The sequence below is a fragment of the Ictalurus punctatus genome, chromosome 18, assembly GCF_001660625.3.
Source record: "Ictalurus punctatus breed USDA103 chromosome 18, Coco_2.0, whole genome shotgun sequence".
Taxonomy (NCBI): domain Eukaryota; kingdom Metazoa; phylum Chordata; class Actinopteri; order Siluriformes; family Ictaluridae; genus Ictalurus; species Ictalurus punctatus.
The window spans coordinates 3,024,890-3,046,506 of record NC_030433.2 but is presented as its reverse complement, the minus strand read 5'-3'; the positions used below and the strand labels follow the sequence as shown (position 1 = coordinate 3,046,506).

Sequence of the window (21,617 nt, the reverse complement as noted above, 5' to 3'; positions counted from 1 at the left end):
AAACTGTTAAACGATGCTGTTTAATCGAACACCCGGATAAAGTCTTTGCCACAGAGTTCATCGGTTTCAGCTTCAGAGTGTTTTTCGTCTTTCTCAGCGTATATTTGTGTTTGTTTCGTGAATAAATAAATAAATAAATAAAAAAATTAATAAGTTGCACTCTATACTTTCGGCACAAATATAATACCCCTCACACCTGGCTGGTTGGAGTAGTGGGTGGAGTCTCACTCTCCCCTGACCCAATGGCCTTGAGGAATCGGATCATGTGACGACAGAGATCCCATTTTCCTTGTTCGAGTGCCGTGTTGAAGAGGAGAGTAGCGTGCTGACGACTCACTGCTGGAGCCTCCATGTTCTAGCAAAAGGAAGAAGAAAGAAAGAAAAAAAAAAAAAAAAAAAAAAAAAGTTACTTTTTAACAGTTTACATATTTCTAGCAAAAGATCAGAACGTTTTCCCTTGAAATTACTCCTCATACCTGCAGTATGATCAGATACGAAGCTGCCGTGTCCAGATCCCGTGCCATGATGCACTCCTCGAAGAGATCTTTTGGGTTCCCGACAGCAGCAAACAGGTAGTTCCAGAGGTTGAACTCGGTCTTGCGGGCGCAGTGGACGATGGTGCGCAGGAACAGGGGAAACTCGGCCAGGAACTTGGCCACGGTGGGCAGCAGCGGGTCGGGGATGGGCTCGCGAGACGTGGCCTCCTCCTCCAGCACCACGTGCACCATCAGCTCCAGCACATGCGAGAAATAAGGCAGCGATGAGCACGACTGAGCCAACAATAAGGCCTGCTCGCCCAAATTCCTCACCAGCAGCTGACGGAGGAGGTGGTGGAGGTAGATCTGAGACGTCCTTTCCACCAAACAGAACGGAAAAAACGACTCCGGGGGCTCCCGGGACAAGGAAAAGGTGGAAGGCCTGCGAGAAAGGCTTTCTTTGGTGGAAAAATCTCCTCCGAGGCGCTCCAAAGAGGAGGATTTTCCTCCGAGGCTGTCTTTGGAGGAAAAAGAAGAGTCGTAAAGAAGAGTGTCATTAGCAGCGCCCAAAACGAGCGCGTCCTCCGACAGCACGGCGAGGGGGTAGATGTCGAGGAGGAACGAGAGCATGATGCGGCGCGAGAGGAATGAGTGTGGTTTGCGGTTCTCGCGGCGTGGGAACAGAGGGAGCCACACCTTCATCCCTGATTCGCCACATGACAGCCACAGTGCCTCCACCAGGTGGCGCTTCTTAGAACCAGAGTGACTCGAGGCCCACACACTCTCCACACACTGAGCCAGAACCACGGGAGGACAGAAAGGCAGCTAAAAAGGACAGAGTTAAAAGTTTTCAAATAAGACACTGTAAAGACACAAACACTACAGGAACGAGTGGAGGGACAAAGTCAGAAAAAAGCATACAAACTATATAAGCAAAAGTAAGAAAGTAAATCTGTTGATGTATTTTAATCCACTGCCAATACACGCGGGAAAAGGCCAGGAACTTACCAGTGTTTTCTGACTGGCTGATGCGTCCTTGTCTCGTACCTGTGGGCAAGACCGATCTCTCTGCAGCATGATGAGCTGACCGGCCAAATTCAACAAAATACTTTCTGCGTTACACGCCTGAGAGAGAGAGAGAGAGAGAGAGAGAGAGAGGGAGGGGTATACATAAAGAGGTAGAAGGTAGAAGGTCATGATCAAAATGGTAGAAGGTCATGATCAAATCAAACACAGATCATTTTACGGGCATTCACAAAAATACAATATTTTGGACACGTTTGCCTCTCCATAAAACGATTTTGGGACATGCTGTGTGGTTTTCAGTGAAATTTCCAGTCTCTGTTCTTCTTTGTGTGTGTCTGTGCATGTGTGTGTGTGTGTGTGTGTGTGTGTGTATGTGCTGTGTGGTTTTCAGTGACATTCCTGTCTCTGTTCTGACTGAAGTGAGTGCTCGTGTGTGTGTGTGTGTGTGTGTTGTACCTGCTGTGTGGTTTTCAGTGACATTCCCGTCTCTGTTCTGACTGAAGTGAGTGCACAGACTGAAGTGAGTGCTCGTGTGTGTGTGTGTGTGTGTGTGTGTGTGTGTATATATGTGCTGTGTGGTTTTCAGTGACATTCCCGTCTCTGTTCTGACTGAAGTGAGTGCTCGTGTGTGTGTGTGTGTGTGTGTGTGTGTGTGTGTGTGTGTGTATGTATATGTGCTGTGTGGTTTTCAGTGACATTCCCGTCTCTGTTCTGACTGAAGTGAGTGCTCGTGTGTGTGTGTGTGTGTGTGTGGTTTTCAGTGACATTCCCGTCTCTGTTCTGACTGAAGTGAGTGCTCGTGTGTGTGTGTGTGTGTGTGTGTGTGTGTGTGTGTGTGTGTGTGTGTGTATATGTGCTGTGTGGTTTTCAGTGACATTCCCGTCTCTGTTCTGACTGAAGTGAGTGCTCGTGTGTGTGTGTGTGTGTGTGTGTGTGTGTGTGTGTGTGTGTGTGTGTGTGTGTTGTACCTGCTGTGTGGTTTTCAGTGACATTCCCGTCTCTGTTCTGACTGAAGTGAGTGTGACTGAAACCACCAGTGCAGGATGAGGAATATAACGCGACATCGACACTTCCTGGAGTAAATCTACAGACACTGAAGAGCTGAGAACCGAGAGAGAGGCATTTACTCTAAACAAACTATTACACATCAGAAATCATACTGTTTGAAAGCACATTTGATTTAAGACATGCTTGCTTCAAGAAGTCAAAATATTATATTAATTATTGTACAACGTTTTTGCAAAAGCCCTTGACAATCCAAAAATATTTGAGACATTTAAAAAAGCGAAGCCGAACGTAGGAGCTGCGTAGGCAGGCTGTGTTGCCAGGTGTGTCGCTTTACTGCTAAATTAAAAATTATAAATAACTATGATGACATAAATATGACTTAGCTCAGTTATCCTTTCTATATGCTTTTAGGTATCACAACACAAGGTGAGAGAAAGTATGTAGTGTGACAGGTTGGGGTGTGTGTGTGTGTGTGTGTGTTAATTACCTGTCTTGCTTCATTTCGATGCTATAAAGGCAGATGGAGCAGTCGGTGCGAAACAAAATGATTGTGTTTCTGAACACGTTGAGCAGCAAAGTTTCAGCGTGCAGCTTCGTAACGCTCGCAAAGGCGTTGTCGAGGTTCGACGAGCGGAGATATAATCTTAGCTGCACGCAAAAATGGAGAAAATTAAACAAGGAATCAGTGAAATCATTTACAATATGTTGAGCAATATCTGGCCTTTTCTGTACGGATCGCGTACACAGGGTCGCGGGGAGCCTGGAGCCTATCCCAGGGAACTCGGGGAACGAGGTGTGCCGTGGGGAGGGGGGGCCGAGGGCGAATGACACCCTCTGTGTGTGAATGTGTGCGACTGTGCCCTTTCATACACTACGGACAATTTAGAGATGCCGATCAGCCTACAGCGCATGCCTTCGGACTGGGGGAGGAAACTGGAGTACCTGGAGGAAACCCCTGAAGCAAGGGGAGAACATGCAAACTCCACACACAGGGCAGCATCGGGAATTGAATCCCCAGCCCTGGATCCCTCGCGCCTTGTGAACGAAACTGGTGTTAAACGCACGTTGGCGTCGTGAATGTAATCATTTCCCGCTGTACAGACGGACTTTATCTCCGCATCGAGATAGAGAGGGGGGGTGTCCCTTTCTCAAATGTCCGACACTAACGTAGAAGTCGTCGATCACCGACAGACACGATTCGGCCATTTCGGCTCGAGCGAGTCCCTGATCAAAAGTGAAAACCAGTCTGTTCGTCCATGGTGCGAGACTGTGCTAAGCTTCTGCTGCCTCCGGAACAATAAAAACAGCATGCTGTGTTGAGTACACGGAAACGTCGTGGTCATGAGAAAACAACTTCGTTATGTCGATATCATGAGAAAGCAAGAACGAATAAAAAAATTAAATAAAAATGTAATGACGCGTGGTCGCTTAGGGCTTCCGTAGAAACGACCCTTTATAGCCGTTACAAGGTAAGTGATTACAGGAACTAATCTTGCAGACGTTCCACAATGTTACATCTAACTATAAACATAAAAATTATGACCCCCCCCCCCCCCCATTAATTAAAAACACCGCTCGAGTTGGTAAAACATTGTGGTATGGGATGAATAAAACACGTGGCGTCATGGGAAAACAAACTGACCTCAGGGGGATAACATTAAAGCATCACACTGCCCTGGTGTTGAATATTTTCCTCCCACCACCCCATCATGTTTAAGTGCTTACATACTTAATGGAAAGTAAGATGACAGAAAAACTAAAAACAGTCTTAGTCATAAGGTTGAGCCTTTTTTTTTTTTTTTTTTTTGGACCTGACTGCACAATCACATTTGATAACGTACCATAGCTACTGAATCGTGACTGAAGAAGCCAATTATGTGTAAACTGTGGTGTTGTACCTCCTCTTGTCGGTCGATGAAATTGTAACAGGCAACGACGACGAAGTCATTCCACCAGGTGAGACCTCCGGTCACAGTCATACTCTGTTCCTGCAATACACACAGGTATGAAGGAATACAAAAGAAAACCTCCCGAGGGATAGCTCACCCGGAAATTTGGTGGGGAAAATCTCCCGGGTTTCATTAAAAATGTCTTCGTTTGTGTTCTGAAGATGAACGAAAGTCTGATGGGTTTGAGGGGGGAGTACCCGATGACAGAATTTTTCATTTTTTGCGGTGAACTACCCTTTTAAGAATGAGCAAAACTGTTAAGACTTCCATGTGTTGTGTGTTAAATAGGTGATGAGTCGACATTACAAACGAAAACAAAATTTCTGATCAAATTAATGTTTGAAAATAACGGCAACATTTACCTGTGTGATGTTTCCAAACAGTTTCCATTTCCTGGTGTACAACGAGTAATGTGCGAATCCACGTCTCCCCGCTACCACCAAGCACTGACCTGCTGAGTCTATGGCTGCAAACTACACGCACACACGCACACACATACACACACACAAATACACATACATATATATATATATTATATATATACATTAATCTGAATACCAGGCAAGAAGTCCTTTGAAACAAAAACACACGATTGCTAGGTCTTACAACAATGGCTACTACACTAATTGCAAAAGTGACACACGCACACATCCACCCACTTACCCGTATTGGCCAGTTTGTTTCTAGATATGTGCTGTGAATCTGAAAACAGAAACAATCGGCAAAGCTTTAACTTCGATATACTGCAGAATACACAACAGAATAATGGATCAGTGATCCCTTACTGAGCTGCTTTAAGATACAACAATACTGCGAGTTTATATTTATTTGTGCCTGAAACACTGGAGTGTTTTAGATCATGTCAAACAAGGACCTAAACTTGTCTACTTTGAAGACGCTAAAACAGTTAAATATTTTTATTCATTCTAGATTTTTTTGAAATCATTCCCATAGTTCCATTTGTGTTACTCCAGAGTTTTGATGACTTTATTATTATGCATAAATAAAGAACGAGTGTGTCTAAACTTTTGAGCGCTAGTGTTTGTATATACATAAATCAAAGCGCATATGTAAATACAATGAAACCTTGGTGCAGCAGGTGTGTTCACCTGTCTCGGAGTGTATGCAGGTGTATTTAAACGGACCGTGTGTCCGGAACGGTGTCCGCTTATTAGCGCGGCAGGTGCGTTGTGTGTACCTGCACTACGTGCCAGTGTTTGTGTCCCAGTAAAGTGCTGAGCTGTGTGTGGGTTGCGCTCCGTGCCGAGTGTTGCTCCTGGTTGTGCATCTGAACCGTAGCGTCTCCACACGTCATCAGGAGCCGATCCTCACCGTGGAGAAGCACCTGCTCCTGATTACTCTACACACAAAATATCGGCGCACGCGGTCATTGGGCGTGTGAAAGAGAGTGGCTTTGATGTAATGTACAGCTATCGGTCTGATAAACCATGGGGGGGTGTAACGCTGATGCATCTACTCTACCTCGGTCTCCTACAGTGACATGACTTTACATGCCACTTTAAAATATCTCTGATTTGACATCCCATCAATCTCCATATCTTCACTCAAAAAGTCATATTTCTTTCTTTTTTTTTTTAATCATCAAATAAAATCATCTGCAACCTGATTGGTTAGGTGATTACAGCACATTATATCACTCAGCAATTTTCTGAAAAGTACCAGAAGTAGCTCCTCAATAATAATAATAATAATTTTTAAAAAATCATGATAATATACAGTGTTAATAATCTGGTGGTCAGAACATCTGATACTGACTAAACCTGCTCAGGAAAGTACAGAAATGAACATTCCTCTCCTGAAATACTCAATAACGACTATGAACAAACGAGACGTATTGCCTCGGGTGTGCTTTATATTTCAGCACGTATACTACTGTGCATGCTTGACGAAGGCGTGTGCTCTTACCGTACAGGGATTGACCGTGAGTGCGCTCTTGATGAACTGAAATTGCAGGATGGAGGCCTGGCTTAACTGTGGGGACTGCTCCGTGCTCGCCTCGGTGCTGCCGATCACCCACAGGTGGTAACCCTCTGCCCCCCAGCTCTGAAAAGCGCATGGCACAGGAAATGATGTCACAGCAACCTACACCACTGGTCCTGTATTTGAGGTGTATATTTATATATATTATAATTATAATAATATTATATATTATTATTATTTTAAACCTCACAAATTTCACATCTAACGAGCTAGGTTATTTATTTTTTATAACAAGACATTGTGTTAAATCAGTCTTTCCTCATTCCTGCTCCTTTATTTCTTCCCTGTACTACACCAACACACGTGTTCTAATCGCAGGTTAGTCGGTTTCCTGTTTACTACAAACCTTATGAAAGATAAAACGAGCAAAACAGGGCAACTAAAAGAGCAGGACTTTGGGGCTGAAACTTGGGTCTTCGTGAAAAGACGTGTTACTGGGTAAGTAATCGGACTACTGAAAAGCGGCGAGAGGTTTTCACCATAGAGCTGATCTTCAGCGGCTCCTTCTTAGTGCCGTCCGATCGATACCTGAGGAGAGAAAGAGGAAGGAAGAGAAATGTGGAAGCAGTAGTTATATAAAGAGAAAGCGCTATGGGAAAGCAAAAACAAAACGGTTCTCTTTTTTAAAACTAGAACCTCCTCCACTTGACTGGTGCATAAAACATGACCCATTTTCTACAACGATGAACAGAAATGTACGCTGTGGCTTTCGAAATGGGTAAACGGAAAGTAAATAAAAGGTCATGTTTATTGCTACATTTAACAACGCACAATGTTTACAAAGTCGTCAAGGGCTTTGAAAATGTTCTAGTTTTTGTAGATTTTGTCCTGTTTTAATCAGGATTAGGCTTTAAAAAGAAGTGTGTGTGTGTGACTCACGTGAAGTCCTCTCCGAGTGTGCAGACGAGATGAGCTCCAAACACACTCCACATAGAGAGACCGCCACACGCCCAGGTCACCATGACGACGCTGCAGTCCGGAGACCAACGGATTAGCTTAACTGGACCCGTTTTATTATGGATATCTGAGAGCGAGAGAGTGAAAGGAAAGACAGTGTCAGGGAGAGACAAAAGGGAGAACCATTGTGCAGTGTTTAGCTGGTGCTTAATTGAAACTCGCAAAAATAAAATAAATTCTCCCTAAACGAAATTCTCACAGAGAAATTCTCCCCAAAATCCCGCAATAACCACCAGGACAAGCCGAAAAGTCCCTGATAAACCTAAACAGATTAACAAGGTGTTCTACTCCTATCTTACACTAGGGGGAAGCAGTGTACAACACACAACAAACCTATAAACCCCTCCTTCACACATGCAGTTTTAACTGGAACTGTTCAGTCAATTTTATGGCTCTGGGCGATCAGTAAAGGTGACTCAGACATGAGCTCAGCAAAGAAAAATCACAAAAATCAGCGAAAAGGATTATACCAAGATACAACTTGCCACTCGCCTTCTTGCTGGCTCTTTTATAAGGTAAAAGTAGCATATAAACTCAGCAAAACAAAAAGTTCTCTCACATTCAACTGCTTTTATTTCCTGCACGTTTCTTAACAATGTATTAACATAAAAACATTCAACTGCTGAGACATGAACTGAACGAGTTTCACAGACGTTTGATGAACAGAAATGGAATAATGAGTCCCTGAACAAGGGGGGGGGGGTGGGGGGGGTGGGGGGGTGTCAATATTCAAATTGACAGTCAGTATCTGGTAGCCTCCAGCTGCTTTAAGTACTACAGTGCATCTCATCCTCATGGACTGCACCAGATTGGTCAGTTCTTGCTGTGAGATGTTACTCCACTCTTCCATTTACAAGTTCTCAATCACCTTGGGGGGGGCGCACATGGTTACATGTAATTTTCCACTGCGAGGACGATCAGCTGTCCTTCCTGTCTCCCTGTAGCACCGTCTGAGTCATCTTACATTACACACATTACACTTTATTGCTCTGGCCACATCTGCGGTCCTCACGCCTCCCTGCAGCAGGTCTATGGCATGTTCACGCAGGTCAGCAGGAACCCTAGACATCTTTCTCCTGGTGTTTTCCAGAGTCAGTATAAAGGTCTCTTTAGTGTCCCAAGTTACTGTAACTGTGACCTTAATCGCCTCCCGCCTGTAAACTGTTCGTGTCTTAAGGACTGTTCCACACGTGCAATAATTGTTTATGGTTCATCGAACAAGCATGAAAAACATCGTTTAAACCCTTTCCGATAAAGATCTGTAAAAAAAGTTTATTCGGATTTTACAAAATTATCTTTAAAATACAGTCTCCTGAAAAAGGGGCGTTTCTTTCTTTCTTTTTTTTTTTTGCAGAGTTGAGGTCAACTCTACCCTGTCTATTCTCTGACTTCAGCTTAATCACTAAGAGCAAAGCTTGTTTTTTTTTTTTACTCATTTTTGATGACAGTATGTAAGTCACATGCGAATTGATTTCTCAGAGGTAGCTACAGCCTGAACACAACCGTTAATGTGTCTTCAATTGTTTTGCGATTATAAATAGTGCCATCCTGAAAAGACGGTGATATTGCGCAAGTGTCAAAAACGCTTTGTAATTAAATCGTTCTTGCTGAGAAACTGACCCCCCCCCAACCCTCCACTCTTCTAGTCCTGGAGATACCAAATGTCCCAGTGAAGTTTTTGGGTCAACTCAAGTGTAATCATTGAGGGATTATGCTGGGAAAGTGCCGGCATTTTGTTTACCACAAATCTGGGTCCGTTATCTTGACTTTCTGGAATTTTCTTGTCATGCATGTCATGTATGAGATCTGGGCTGAACATGGGAAATGGAAGTGGGAAATCTGCCAGCATTTACGACGTTTTATGAAGGAAAGGGGTTGCGCTAAAACCTCAGCACTTTTACCACTCAAACCTTTACACAAAATTGGACGAACCTATTCACCAAAACAAAATGCAAATCCAAACAATTTAATTGACAACCAGATTGTTTATGTAAATACACAGCACTGTTATAAAAAAACAAAAACAACAACAAAAAAAAAACAAAACTGTAAATTAAATCTAAATGTAATTTAGGTCTACAACAAAAGGACAAAACAACATAACTGCTTTTAGTGAATGGACCCGATTAGTGAAAACTGCAGCCACACACACAAAATCTGTCTGTGGCAAAGCTACCTTTATTATTTACTTTGTTTACATTTCACCTGAGCCTCCTACATTCTTGGTCTTTGCTAAAATACTAATTTAAAAAAAAATGGCAAAGGAGAATAGTGATGAATGAAGCAACCATCACAAAACTTACACACACACACACAGTTTGTGCAGGTGCGTGTGTGCGTGTGTAAAACTTACCTGGGTAGTGTTTGGGGCTTAACTCCAATTTGTGTGACAGCTGCATTGATCCTGTAGTGTTGTCGATCATGTAGACCAACACAGAGCCACTAAAACACACACACACACAATATTTTTCTCCATGTTACAGCAAAACATTCTTAGTAAGCCCATCCCAGTAGATCATCCAATAACAATATACAAATATCATCATCATCCAAAAAATCTCACACATGCTTGCACCAAGATTTTCCATCTGAAATCTCTCCCCCTCTCTCTCCCTGTCTCACACACACACACACATTTTTTTTATGTGATTCAATCTCCGTGTTAACGGCACAATTTGATTTCATAAGCTATTGAATCTATTCCACTGGAAAAACTTGACACGCACAGCTGGAAGCTGCCCCAGTTGTCAACAAACATTTAAAAGAAGCGTCTGCTGCGACGAGATGAAAAACAGCCACATTCCTCTCCTTTACTGATCGGGACATTTTTCACGTGAGCCTCGTCTGCTGTTTAGCACATGAAAAATCCAAGACTGCTTGGCTTTATTTGGAAATATACCGCAGCGCTCTTCCCCCCCCCCAATTCAAACCCTTGAATGTGATCAGAAGGTGCGGATTCGTTTTCTACAACAGCGGTCGTCTACGAGGTCTGTGTTAACGCGCTCATTCTGATGTCATTGTTTCTAGGGAGATTTAAGGGGTTTATTTAACATACGTGGAAGGAGTCTCCAGTGTCAAAGTTTCCTCATCACGGAAAAGTACATTATCCGTACATCACTGTCTGTGAAGTTCATCTTTTCAGATCTTTTGACGTTCGTCCGTAATGAGCAGTGCCACGTGCGGGCTACCGACATTTTTTGAGGGAAGTTGTTTGATCATGTATGTTGATTTATGGGGGTTTCTTTATGCAAAGGGGCACGGCTGTGCACGAGCAGAGCAATGTACTACGCGTGGGATTTAACAACGTCCACGGAGAACGGCCGTGCGCATGCAAACGTGCTCGGCACCGGTCTCGAAAAGTCGAGCGATCGATTGGCTTCGCCGGTTAATCAGCACCGTTTACCGACTGCTGGACCCGTCACGAGAGCGGCCTCTAGAGGTGAAATAAAATCTGTCTCAGTATGTGTGTGTTATTTGGAGTGTTATTGTTCGGTTCAGTTTAGCTGTACGTCTTTTATTAGGTCGACCCAAGCTCTCATCTCTGGACCACACACACATTCACACTCTGATCTAATATGTAAAAGTTGCAGGTGTCCACTGTTTTGCCACTACTCGAGGCACTCAGCCGAGGCGTGTGTGAGATCCGCATCTTCGACTCCGGACAATCTTCGGCTCTAATTAAATAACAGACACACACAGACGAAAGAAGTACACAACAGTACGTTTAACAGTACAACAGTACGCACTGTCCCTCACACACACACTCGTACCTGGCGCAGCCGAAAGCCATCAGTCTGTATTGGTTGTTCACTGCTACGCACGTGCCGTCCGTCACATCCGCTGCCCAAACGCCCTGCAACTGCTACACACAGAGAAACACCTTATAATTAGAAGTTCACACACGTCTAATTATACACGCTCCCTACATGCCTACGTTCGCACGCCTACGTCTAGGCAAGCGTCTTCTTTAAAAGCTGAATAAAACTTGAGGTGTCATGTGACCACACACGTTTACGCAGATTCACACAAATGTTTTTTTTGTGTGTGTGTGTGAAAAATTTCGTTTTCAAATCATTTTGAAAACATGCTCCAAGTTTGAGAATAAAAAACAAAACCCATTTCCCCATTTTGAATCGCCGCTCACAGGAAAGCGCTATCCGTAGTCTTCGGCATACACAAGCTCACAGACGCGAACGATCAGCTAGCGTCGCCGTGATCGACACTTGTGGCATGGCTGGGACTTGAACTTATGTCGCAGTGTGTCACGAACACGCATCATGAGCGCGACGTGTTCGCGTTTTCACTTTGCACTGATTTTAAAGCCTCGTGCACGGTCAGCATTTTGACTAGTGTCTTTGAGGGACTGATTTTGCAATCCACAACCTCTGACAGCGTGCGCTCGCATCCGTGCTAGACGGTGGGTCTGCAACTTGCGCTTTATTTCCGTTTTTTTACTTCCCTCTCTTTTGTTTGGGTGCTTTTAGAAAGCATGTGAAGCATGACTATAGCGAAATCTGCACAGAACCCAACGCTTAATTTGGGACATTAGGAAATGCAAAAGTGCGAATGCAGAGAAACAAGTTTCCTCCCCCCCACCCCCCACCACCACTCAGATGTGCAACAGTAAGAAACCAGCAATTCGGATGCGACCGATACTTAATAAGCCGCCGCCTCTTCAATGGTTTCCCTTCTACTGGTTTACAAGAGCGAGGCTTGCAAATTCCCCGGGCAAAGTTAAAAGACACAAATCAGTCAGTCTTTCATATCGTGTGTCCTTTCCCCTTCAGAGAAATGGGTGAATTTGATTCACATTTGCTCCGATCCCAGGCTTGTACACGTTTTCCACAAGTCCTCACCTCGGTGGAGAACCTGTTAGCGGTCGGCGTGATGAAGCCGAGTCTTCCGTCGTCGAGCACGACGGCAAAACCGTCTAACGTCATACAGTACTCCATTTCTCTGATGTGGACGCCATTCAGATCCAAACACGGGCCACCTGACACACACACACACACACGCAAAAAGATCCTTTACATGAACAAATCATGCGGCAGTTTTGAAAAATAAACAAAAACAGAACAAATGAAGCGGATCATGTGTATCACGGTCTTGTATATTCATCGGCCGTGTAAAATGTATTAACGTTGATGAATTTGTGAATAAAAATCTGACCGCGTGAGGACTGCAGGTCCAGAGAGAAAGGAATGGTGCTGAGGTTTACAGCTCTCCGGCCGTTACACACTCCGTCCCAGTGCAACATGTGCAGGTAGCCATCAGCCGTACACACCAACAAATCCTCCTGCAGTGACTGAAGGCTGAGAAAGAAAGAGAGAGAGACAGACAGAGCGAGAGTCCGTTACACTCGTCTCACAACATCATAGCACATCACATTCCTCGTTACAAATTTCAGCATGTCACCAGCCCATGTCTCACAACTCATATCATCATATTACAACCTGATTCTGCACAGCAATGACTAACGTGGGGAAAGGAAGAAGGAGAAGAAAGAAAAAAAAAAAAAAAAAAAAAAAAAAAAAAAAAAAAAAAAAAAAAAGTGCACGAATAGCACACAGACAACTAAATGCAGAACTAAAATCCAGATGTGACGTGCAACCGTCCACCGTGAGCAACGAGCAATTCGCTATTACAAAAGAAAAATAAATAAATAACGAGGTAGAGATGCGAGAGCGATGTGAGGAAGATACACGAACGCCACAAATATCTATATAGTATCATCTATGATCCTAGAATTGATCATCATTGCCAAGTGACCTGATCCGTAAGCTGGAAGATCGCTCCGATTAGGCTGAAGCCATTTGAGGACAGTATTGGGGAATCACTGATGAAACGTGACTTATGTAGCAGAGTGGGATTGAGACACAAATCCCATTGTAACTTGGGCCGCGTGGACAGGCAGACTTGGCTATCGCATCTGCTTATTTGAATAGAAGTCGAACGTATTTGCTTAGAAATGGGACATTTCGAGTGGCATGAAGCAAATGAGTCACCGATGTGGTTTAATCGACACGTACGGGTTACGTCTCCACATCCGGTTTGATCCAGAAAAAGGATTGTAAAGAGGACATGCGGATTTGTGTATTTGAGTGTGTACCTGGTAATAGGAGCCTCCAGGTCAACTGGTTTCTTCATTTCCACACCGAGAGCAGGAGCACATTGTTCCTCTTTGTACCCGGGAGTAACCTTCACACGCACACTACCCCTACGCACACACACCAACAAAGAAAAAAGTGAACTTTACATCAAAACACTATTATTATTATTATTATTATTCCCCATCTGTTACATACGATTTGTTTGAATGTTAGTTTAAACTCCGACATAACAGCAGCTTGTTCACAGGGACTTGTATGGAGGAAAATGTACGTAATCTAAGGCTACATGTGTGAACGCGTGGAAGGAGTCTCCAGTGTGAGCTGCTGACTTTGTGGTTTCTCTGCAACATGACGAGCTACATCTTTTATAGTCTTGTCATCTTCAGACTGGCAATTACATGTGTTAATGTCTACTGCTTCCCTGGAGAATGCACTGGCTCCAAGTCTCTCAAGAGAGCGAGAGAGAGAGAGAGAGCGCGAGAGCGAGAGTGTGTGTGTGTGTGTGTGTGTGTGAGAGAGAAAGCGCACGTAAGAGAGAGAGAGCGCATGATAAACACAGAGTAAACAGGTAGACAGACGAGTTCTGACTTGAAAACGTAACATCAGCTCTTCTCTTGATGATCTACTAGAGAAGAAAGAAGAAAGCAGATCCCTGATGTGTGTAATTGTGTGCGTGTGTGTGTGGGGACACTTCGGAAAGTGGGGATCAGTGTGTGTGGGACAGAAGAGACGAGGAGGAAAGAAAGACGACACCACAGAGGAGAGATAGGAATTGGTGTTTGTAGTTCAGAGTGGTGCTCTGTGGGTGAGGAAAAAACAACAGTCAGCAGGTGTGTGTGTGTGTGTGTATGGGTGTGTGTGTTGCTCACAAAGAACCCTAAAGAATTCTATTCTGTAGCACAAGAATATACAGCGCTGTGCGTTAGTACTGGGTAATATCTAAAAATAACTAGATGGGTCGAGTTCGTCGAGACAAACTTTGACGTAGGATTGACAAAGCAAGGCTGATCGTCTGAAACTGTTTCGTAAGCGTGAAGATGGTTCGAAGTGGAAAAACAGGAAGAAAGACTGGTAGAAAGATAGATGACAAATCGACTGATACATGTAGAGAGAGAGAAGGAGCGAGAGAGTGATTCAGGTAGCTTGATAGAATGAATGAGAGAGAGAGAGAGAGAGAGAGAGAGAGAGAGAGAGAGAGAGAGAGAGACTGACAAAAGGCACTGGCTCCATTGATAGAGATGGATAGATGGAGAGAGTGTGTGGCATTGATAGAGAGAGAGGTGAAGTGAGAGTCTCTGTTAACAGGTACACTGACTGAGTGAGCGTGGGAGAAGAGGGGCTTCAGGCCGTGTGCAAGTGTGTGAGAGAGCGCGCGCGAGAGAGAGAAAGAGAGAGAGAGTTTTGACAGATGGGGTTTGCACAGGCTCTGGACATTCTGCCATTGTAAGTCTATGGGAGATTTGGGGATTTTTTTGACGGTCCGCTACGAGACGCCTGTAAGTCCGATCAGTGAGAAACAATACAGCACGGACAATCTGAACAACTTGAAGGACCGCGCCGAGTTCGGTGGAAGTAGCTTGAAAGCTCAAGGAGTTAGAACGGTCGGAAATGTTCGATGGGACGTCAATGGGGGAATTCTGGCCGATCTGAGCAACTTTAATTCAGACCACTTAGAAAAGTCACAGCGACTCACGTCGGAACATCCTGAAGGTCTGTACCGGGTTTCATACATACATCGCAAGTTAAACGCTCAGGGAGGAGTAGCGTTTAGAGATTTTGGGTCTCGGAAGAACAATAAGTTTAAACAGCAGAACGGAACACTGGGTTTGTGAAGCCAACATAATGCTAACATCCTTCTTAAAAAAATAAAACGAACCGTTCGACACCGACATGTTCTACGGAGGTTCACTGCGGCACGTCCGAGATGCTTTTCTGCTCGCGCTTGTGAAGAGGGGTTCCTCGAGTTACCGTACGCTTCCCGTCGACTCGAACCGCTCACGCACTCCTCCTCTGACCTCGCGTGTCTTTCCACCCGCAGGAACGCTGCTTGCCGGACGCCGTTTGCTTTTCGCGCCACTCGAACCTTGACGCCGCAGTTCGAGTCGCTGAAATCGGACGCGGTTTTTTTCTCCCCTCGGATTCTGACGTCTGATGTGAACGTCACCTGGAGCTCCTGACCGGCATGATTTGATATACACGGCGCTACTTTTACATGATGGACTGAATGGATATTTGCGCGAATACGTAGGAGTGCAGATGTTCTCTTTGTGTCATTAGTTCTGTATTCTGGAACCGCTAAATGCTTCATAAATAAACCGCTTTCATAATACAGCCCACGCCTCCCCTTTTATTTCCTCCATCAATCTGTGAGGAACTCGTCTCCGCTGCCTGCTGCCTTCGCCGACTTTACTCCACATTTCAGGCAAAATTACCATTCGCATTTCTCCAAGCGGCGTTTGAATGACATTCAAAATATTTTAACGGTGGCATGCAAACACACGAAGGACAACGGTGGCATGCATGTAAAATTCACCGAAGGACAGGAAACATGTACAAGGTACAGAGCGTACCTATACACCCACAGCCACCCCCACCGGTATACAACACTGCACAGACATTCATTGTTTGTAAGCTAATCATGAAAACGAAGCGGATACGTTTATTCGGATGAGGACGAGTGCCAGTTACGCTGTAAGGAGCTTCAGTGAGCACGAACACGGTAAAAGCGAATACGAACAAGCGCAGTGGACCCGTGCTTATGTATGAACATAAAGGAAAGTGTTTGGGTTAGAATGCTTTTAGGCCAGGGGTATCCGGAAAGGTCCGGAGCGGGTGCAGGTTTTAGTTTCGACCAAGCAGAAGCCACACCCGATTCAGACCCGTTGAAACCGGTTGATCTCGCGCTTTCGGAAGACTCCTGCTCGGTTGGAATGAAAACCTGCACCCATGCCGGCACTTTTCCGGAGAAGATTGGACACCCCTGTTTTCGAAGGACCGAGAGAACGAAAACACAGAAGGAGCGCACGAGTAAAAGAGATCACTCACTTCGGATAGATGGGCTCGTACAGATACTTTTCATCTCCGCCTCCGACGATGTCGAACAGCAGCACGTATCCATTAGCAGCCTGGAAAAAAGGCAAATTATTGATGAGCGGATAAACAAATAACGTACTGGTGTCTATTACACACACACACACACACACACACACACACACACACACACACACACACACACACGAAGAGACTGAGCAGGAGACACTGATACATACTGACAGACATAAATGCACCCCATGTTCTAAATGAAAGATACACAGTCTTCTACAGAACAATGCAATAAGTCACGCTGTTCCCGTGGGAGAAAACCACAGGCTGGTGCACACACACACACACACACACACACCACTGTCTACTAATGAAGCACTTCCCTTATGAAATACCCAAGTTCTACAAACGATACAAGGATCAAGGACAACCGAGAATGTCCAAAATTCTATTAACTTAAATATTTTAACAGCATTTCCCCCTTATTTCCCAATTCCCATCCACTAGCTAATTCTCCCCCATCCACAGCTGCGTGTGGAATGCTGGCAGAGCTCGGTTACCTCATTTGACGTCTCTATTTAAGAGAACGCGGCCCTACGTGTGCCTGTGTTGCTGTTACCGTTACCCCCCCCCAAACAGTGTATTAACAAACGAGTAAACGCCACCTGGAGTGTCTTTATACTGAAATAAACGCTCGAAACCTCTTCTCACGGGACGCAACAAGATCTTTATCGACATAGCAATTCGGATGAGACGCCACGGATATTCCTTTTCCTCGTCTGATCGGACGTGGGGTTCTGCTGTCGTAGCTCGCCGGCCTCGGGGAGATGCTTTTCTGCTCGTTGTAAAGCGTAGTTATCTGAGCCACTGACTGGCTTGAACCAGTCTGCCCGTTCTCATCACCAGAGTTTGTTCCTGCCTTGATGGGAAGCATGGTTTTAGGCTGATTAGATAAGCGCAGGGATGTGCAGGTGTTCCTAAAAAAGTGCACGGTGAGTGGGAGTGACCCGTGTGCATATCCATGTAAAAAGTACCGCACTCACTTCCCCATGTGAAACCGGTCCGATCCGAACGTGGCTATGAATGATGGACGTGTTCTACAGTACTTAAACAAAGGCACCAAGAACAGCACATCGTGAGGAAGTTTCAAAAAAAGAAGGAAAAAAAAAGAAAGAAAGAAAAGAAAGAAAAGACATTGGGGGTGTTGGTTCTGTTCGAGAAAATGATTATACTGTAATAATGGATAGATAATGGCCGAGTGAATTAATCAGTTACTCATCAGCAATCGTGCCGTCAACCAGAACTGTCAATCCTTTTGTCAGTATAATTACTATTCACACACACACTCACACACACACACACACACACACAGAGATGGAATTCAGTAAGCCTCTGACGTTCACACAGGCATTGACCGTAACAGGCACGGCTACAAAGAGCTGCATTCAACACACGCACGCATGCTAAAAAGCGCTGCCCATCATATTAGCTCACATTCTCTAAATATTATAACTCTCTCATTTCAGTTTCCATCCAAGCTCTGCCCGTTTCACTACTTTTAGCTTTTAAAGTGGAAAATGTGACCTTAAGCTCCCTCAATAAGGAGGAGGAGCAGCTGAGAGAGAGAGAGAGAGAGAGAGAGAGAGAGAGAGAGAGAGAGAGAGAGAGAGAGAGAGAGAGAGAGAGAACACACGAAAATCACAGCAGGACCTAAAATGCAGTTGACCTCTTCAGCTCAAAATAAGCTTGACCCTTTCAACACAGAACCAAATTCATACTCACTCTCTCTGTGTGTGTGTGTGTGTGTGTGTGTGTGTGTGTGTGCGCGCGTGCTGCTGCTGCGTGTTTCGACTTCTACAAAATGATAATCAGCTCATTAGTTTCAGCAAATAGGTTTATTTAGGTTATTATATACCATGAGATGCAAGCCTGTACAACAGGAAATGACAGCGTTGTCATGTACAACAGGAAATGACAGCGATGGGAGTGTATTTAACGATCGCGATGAAAGCATAGCTGACTGCTCTGTGATAATGTCAAGAGGAGCTACTCCAGTATCTTCCTACAGTATATAAAAGCTAGGCGAGTGAAAATATCCGTTCTTAAGAGCCCAGTATGATGTTGACGATGAGGGATTTCAAAAGAACACAATCAAAAACACCTTTTTTTTTTTTTTTTTTTTTTTTTTTTTACAGCTGTACAACAGAATCTGCTTTTCTAAGGTAAGTAAAGTAGCTAGTTATCGCACCTCATCTAAATAAATAAATAAATAAATAAATAATTCACCCAGCTAACTTTATAAATGTACGAACAGACATATGCTACGGTTAGCATATAGAACCCAAACCTCAACCTTTTTTTTTTTTTTTTTTTTTTTTTTTTTTTTAAATCAGGAGAATGGCCAGATTGGTTTCAGCTGACAGGAAGGTTACTGTACACTCTTTACAACCGTGGTGAGCTGAAAAGCACATCAACACATCGAACCTTGATGTGGATAATGATCATGAGTGATGAGCCTTTACTGATCACATATACATTAAAGCACTGTGAGATTCTTTTCTTCACATTTTCTAAGCATGTCAGGAAGTTGGGGTCAGAGCTCGGGGTCAGAGCTCGGGGTCAGCCATGATGGAGCGTTAAGCTCAAGGGCCAAACAGTGGCAGCTTGACAGTGCTGGGGCTTCAACCCCCGACCTTCCGATCAGTAAACCAGAGCCTTAACCATCAAGCCACCACTTCCCCCCCACCAAGCGACACGGGTTACAACAGCAGAAGACCACATGAGGTAACCCTCTTGTCAGCCAAAACAGAAATCAGAGGCTACACTGGGCACAAACTCATCGAAACTGGACAGCTGAAGACTGGAACAACAATCACCTGGTCAAAGAATCTCATTTTCTGCTGCGACATGCAGATGCAGTACAGTCAGAAATTGGTATCAAAGGCATGATTACATGAACCGAACCTGGCTTGTGTCAACAGTTCAGGCTGGTGGTGGTGGTGGAACGGTGTGAGGAATGTTTTCTTGGCACACATCGTGCGCCTTAATACCAATCGAACATCGTTTGAATGCCACAGCCTACCTAAAGATCGCTCCTGACCACGTGCTTCTCTTTTTACACGATTTCTATCAAAGGAACGTTTCCTTAAAAAGACGTACCCGACACGTCCGATTCCTACAAGTCCGAGTTAAACTTCATAAAATATCCTCAGACACACTTTAGTTCCGGACCAGTTTCAGAACTTCATGAGCCACGTCTTTTGTGTCGATTTTGGCACGGAGACTACCAAAAGATGACCAAGACAGTTTGGCGCCATCACCATGGCGACCGCATGGAGAAAAACAGGAAGTGGGGACAGTTATTACCCACGGTGCCATGCGGACAGACGCTCCAGATGGATGCAGTGACTGAGGAATGCCAGGAGAAAAAGCCTCCACTCACTCACTCCTACTCATCCACGCAGATACAAAGAGAGAGACAGAAATACAGACAGCTAAATAAAAGAGGCAAAAGTAGGAGTGTGTGTATACTATAGATATAAAAATATGTGGAAAAACTAGAAGAAGCAATGGAGGAAGAAGAATTACTGAAGACCTTGTTCGAGGAAAAGAGAACGAGACAGACGAAGTGAGAGACAGCTAAATCAAGAGAGTGAAAGAAAACATGATGAATAAAGCCGAGGCTTGAGGACGGGATGAAAAGAAAACTGCACATATTTTTGAGGAACAGAGAGCAAGACAGACAAGCACCATGGGGGTGTGAACGTAAACTTCCTGCAGAGCTCAAGTATCTGATTGCGAGGTACAGAACCAAAAAAGTGTATGCGAGAGAGAGAGAGAGAGAGAGAGAGAGAGAGAGAGAGAGAGAGAGAGAGAGAGAGAGAAAGAGAGAGAGCACGCGCGAGAGAGAAATCTCAGCTGTTACATGTAGCCAGAGTAAAAGGTTAAAATGTTCAGTTTCTAAGCTTTTTGGATATCTTTGGTTAAAAATGAACAGTCAGAAACACAAACGATGTGTTAGGGGGGTGTATAGTTTTGTATGGATATACTGAACTACAGGAAGTCACTACACATGAACATCTGATTGTGGACGGTCCATCTGTCCTGGCATGGAATCACCGCCGCGTGTCAATCCACTCGGACGACGACGTGACGGCAAGATACACTATACGGCCGAATGTTTGTGGACGTCTGACCATCGCATCTGTATGTGCTTTTTGTACATCCCGATCAAGACTTAGTCCCCGCTTTGCTGTTATGAAAACCTCCACTCTTCTGGGAAGGCTGTCCACTAGATTTTGGTACATGGACGTGCTCGTTCGACCCCAAGAGTACGAGTGAAATCAGACACTGGTGTCTGGCGAGGAGGCCTGGGGTGCAGCCTGGGATCGAGGTCAGGGCTCTGTGCAGGCCACTTGGGTTCTTTCACTCCAACCTTGGAAAACCAGGTCTTCATGGACCTCACTGTTGTGCACCAGACCTTGTGGAACAGGTTTGGGCCTTTATAGTTTCATCCTATACAATTGTGTGCTGTGTGGTAAGTTTGGGGAAGGCCCACATATGGGTGTGATGGTCAGGTGTCCACAAACTTCTGGCCACGTAATGGCAGTTATGGCATTTTTAGCAGATGCTCTTATACAGAGAGACTTGCATTTATCTCACCGATGCAACTGAGCAATTGAGGGTTAAGGGCCTTACCCAAGGGCCAGGAGTGGTAGCTAGATGGCCCATTTATGCTTGGCCTCCTCGAGACCAACTGAGATTCAATGTATTCTGGAGATGCTGTGTGCTTCACTGTCTCCTACATAGAGTAGCTGTATTTCTCGTATTTGGAAGAAACCCTCCATTCCCATATGTGGAAGAAGGATCTGCGAAGATGCTCAATTTTCAGTGATGCGTAACACATGAGGACTATAAAAAATTTTTAAAAAAAGACAGAGAGAGAGGCTCCTTGGAGTGCATGCTTTGGAGCTGTGTGTAGTACATGTGGTGTCTGCACAGTCGTGTCCCAGATCTGGGAAAGGTTCGGCAAGCCTCAGATGGATTGT

General features: G+C 44.6%; 1 protein-coding gene across 2 annotated transcripts in view; it reads right to left on the bottom strand.

Moving 5' to 3' along the window:
* The window catches only part of ric1 (RIC1 homolog, RAB6A GEF complex partner 1), a 49,725-nt gene that overhangs the window by 4,301 nt on the left and 23,807 nt on the right, over window positions 1-21,617 (bottom strand). The window contains exons 3-20 of one of the 2 annotated variants that reach the window (XM_053687931.1): window positions 16,573-16,652; window positions 13,527-13,634; window positions 12,587-12,729; window positions 12,274-12,410; window positions 11,188-11,279; window positions 9,771-9,859; window positions 7,340-7,484; window positions 6,940-6,988; window positions 6,386-6,523; window positions 5,658-5,819; window positions 5,123-5,161; window positions 4,822-4,932; window positions 4,409-4,498; window positions 2,998-3,158; window positions 2,471-2,603; window positions 1,485-1,601; window positions 477-1,301; window positions 197-355 (exon numbers count right to left, since the gene is read on the bottom strand). In XM_053687931.1, the coding sequence (XP_053543906.1) occupies window positions 197-355; window positions 477-1,301; window positions 1,485-1,601; window positions 2,471-2,603; window positions 2,998-3,158; window positions 4,409-4,498; window positions 4,822-4,932; window positions 5,123-5,161; window positions 5,658-5,819; window positions 6,386-6,523; window positions 6,940-6,988; window positions 7,340-7,484; window positions 9,771-9,859; window positions 11,188-11,279; window positions 12,274-12,410; window positions 12,587-12,729; window positions 13,527-13,634; window positions 16,573-16,652 (2,778 nt within the window). The remainder of the gene's footprint in view (window positions 1-196; window positions 356-476; window positions 1,302-1,484; window positions 1,602-2,470; window positions 2,604-2,997; window positions 3,159-4,408; window positions 4,499-4,821; window positions 4,933-5,122; window positions 5,162-5,657; window positions 5,820-6,385; window positions 6,524-6,939; window positions 6,989-7,339; window positions 7,485-9,770; window positions 9,860-11,187; window positions 11,280-12,273; window positions 12,411-12,586; window positions 12,730-13,526; window positions 13,635-16,572; window positions 16,653-21,617) is intronic. The other variant, XM_053687932.1, reaches the window with a different exon arrangement.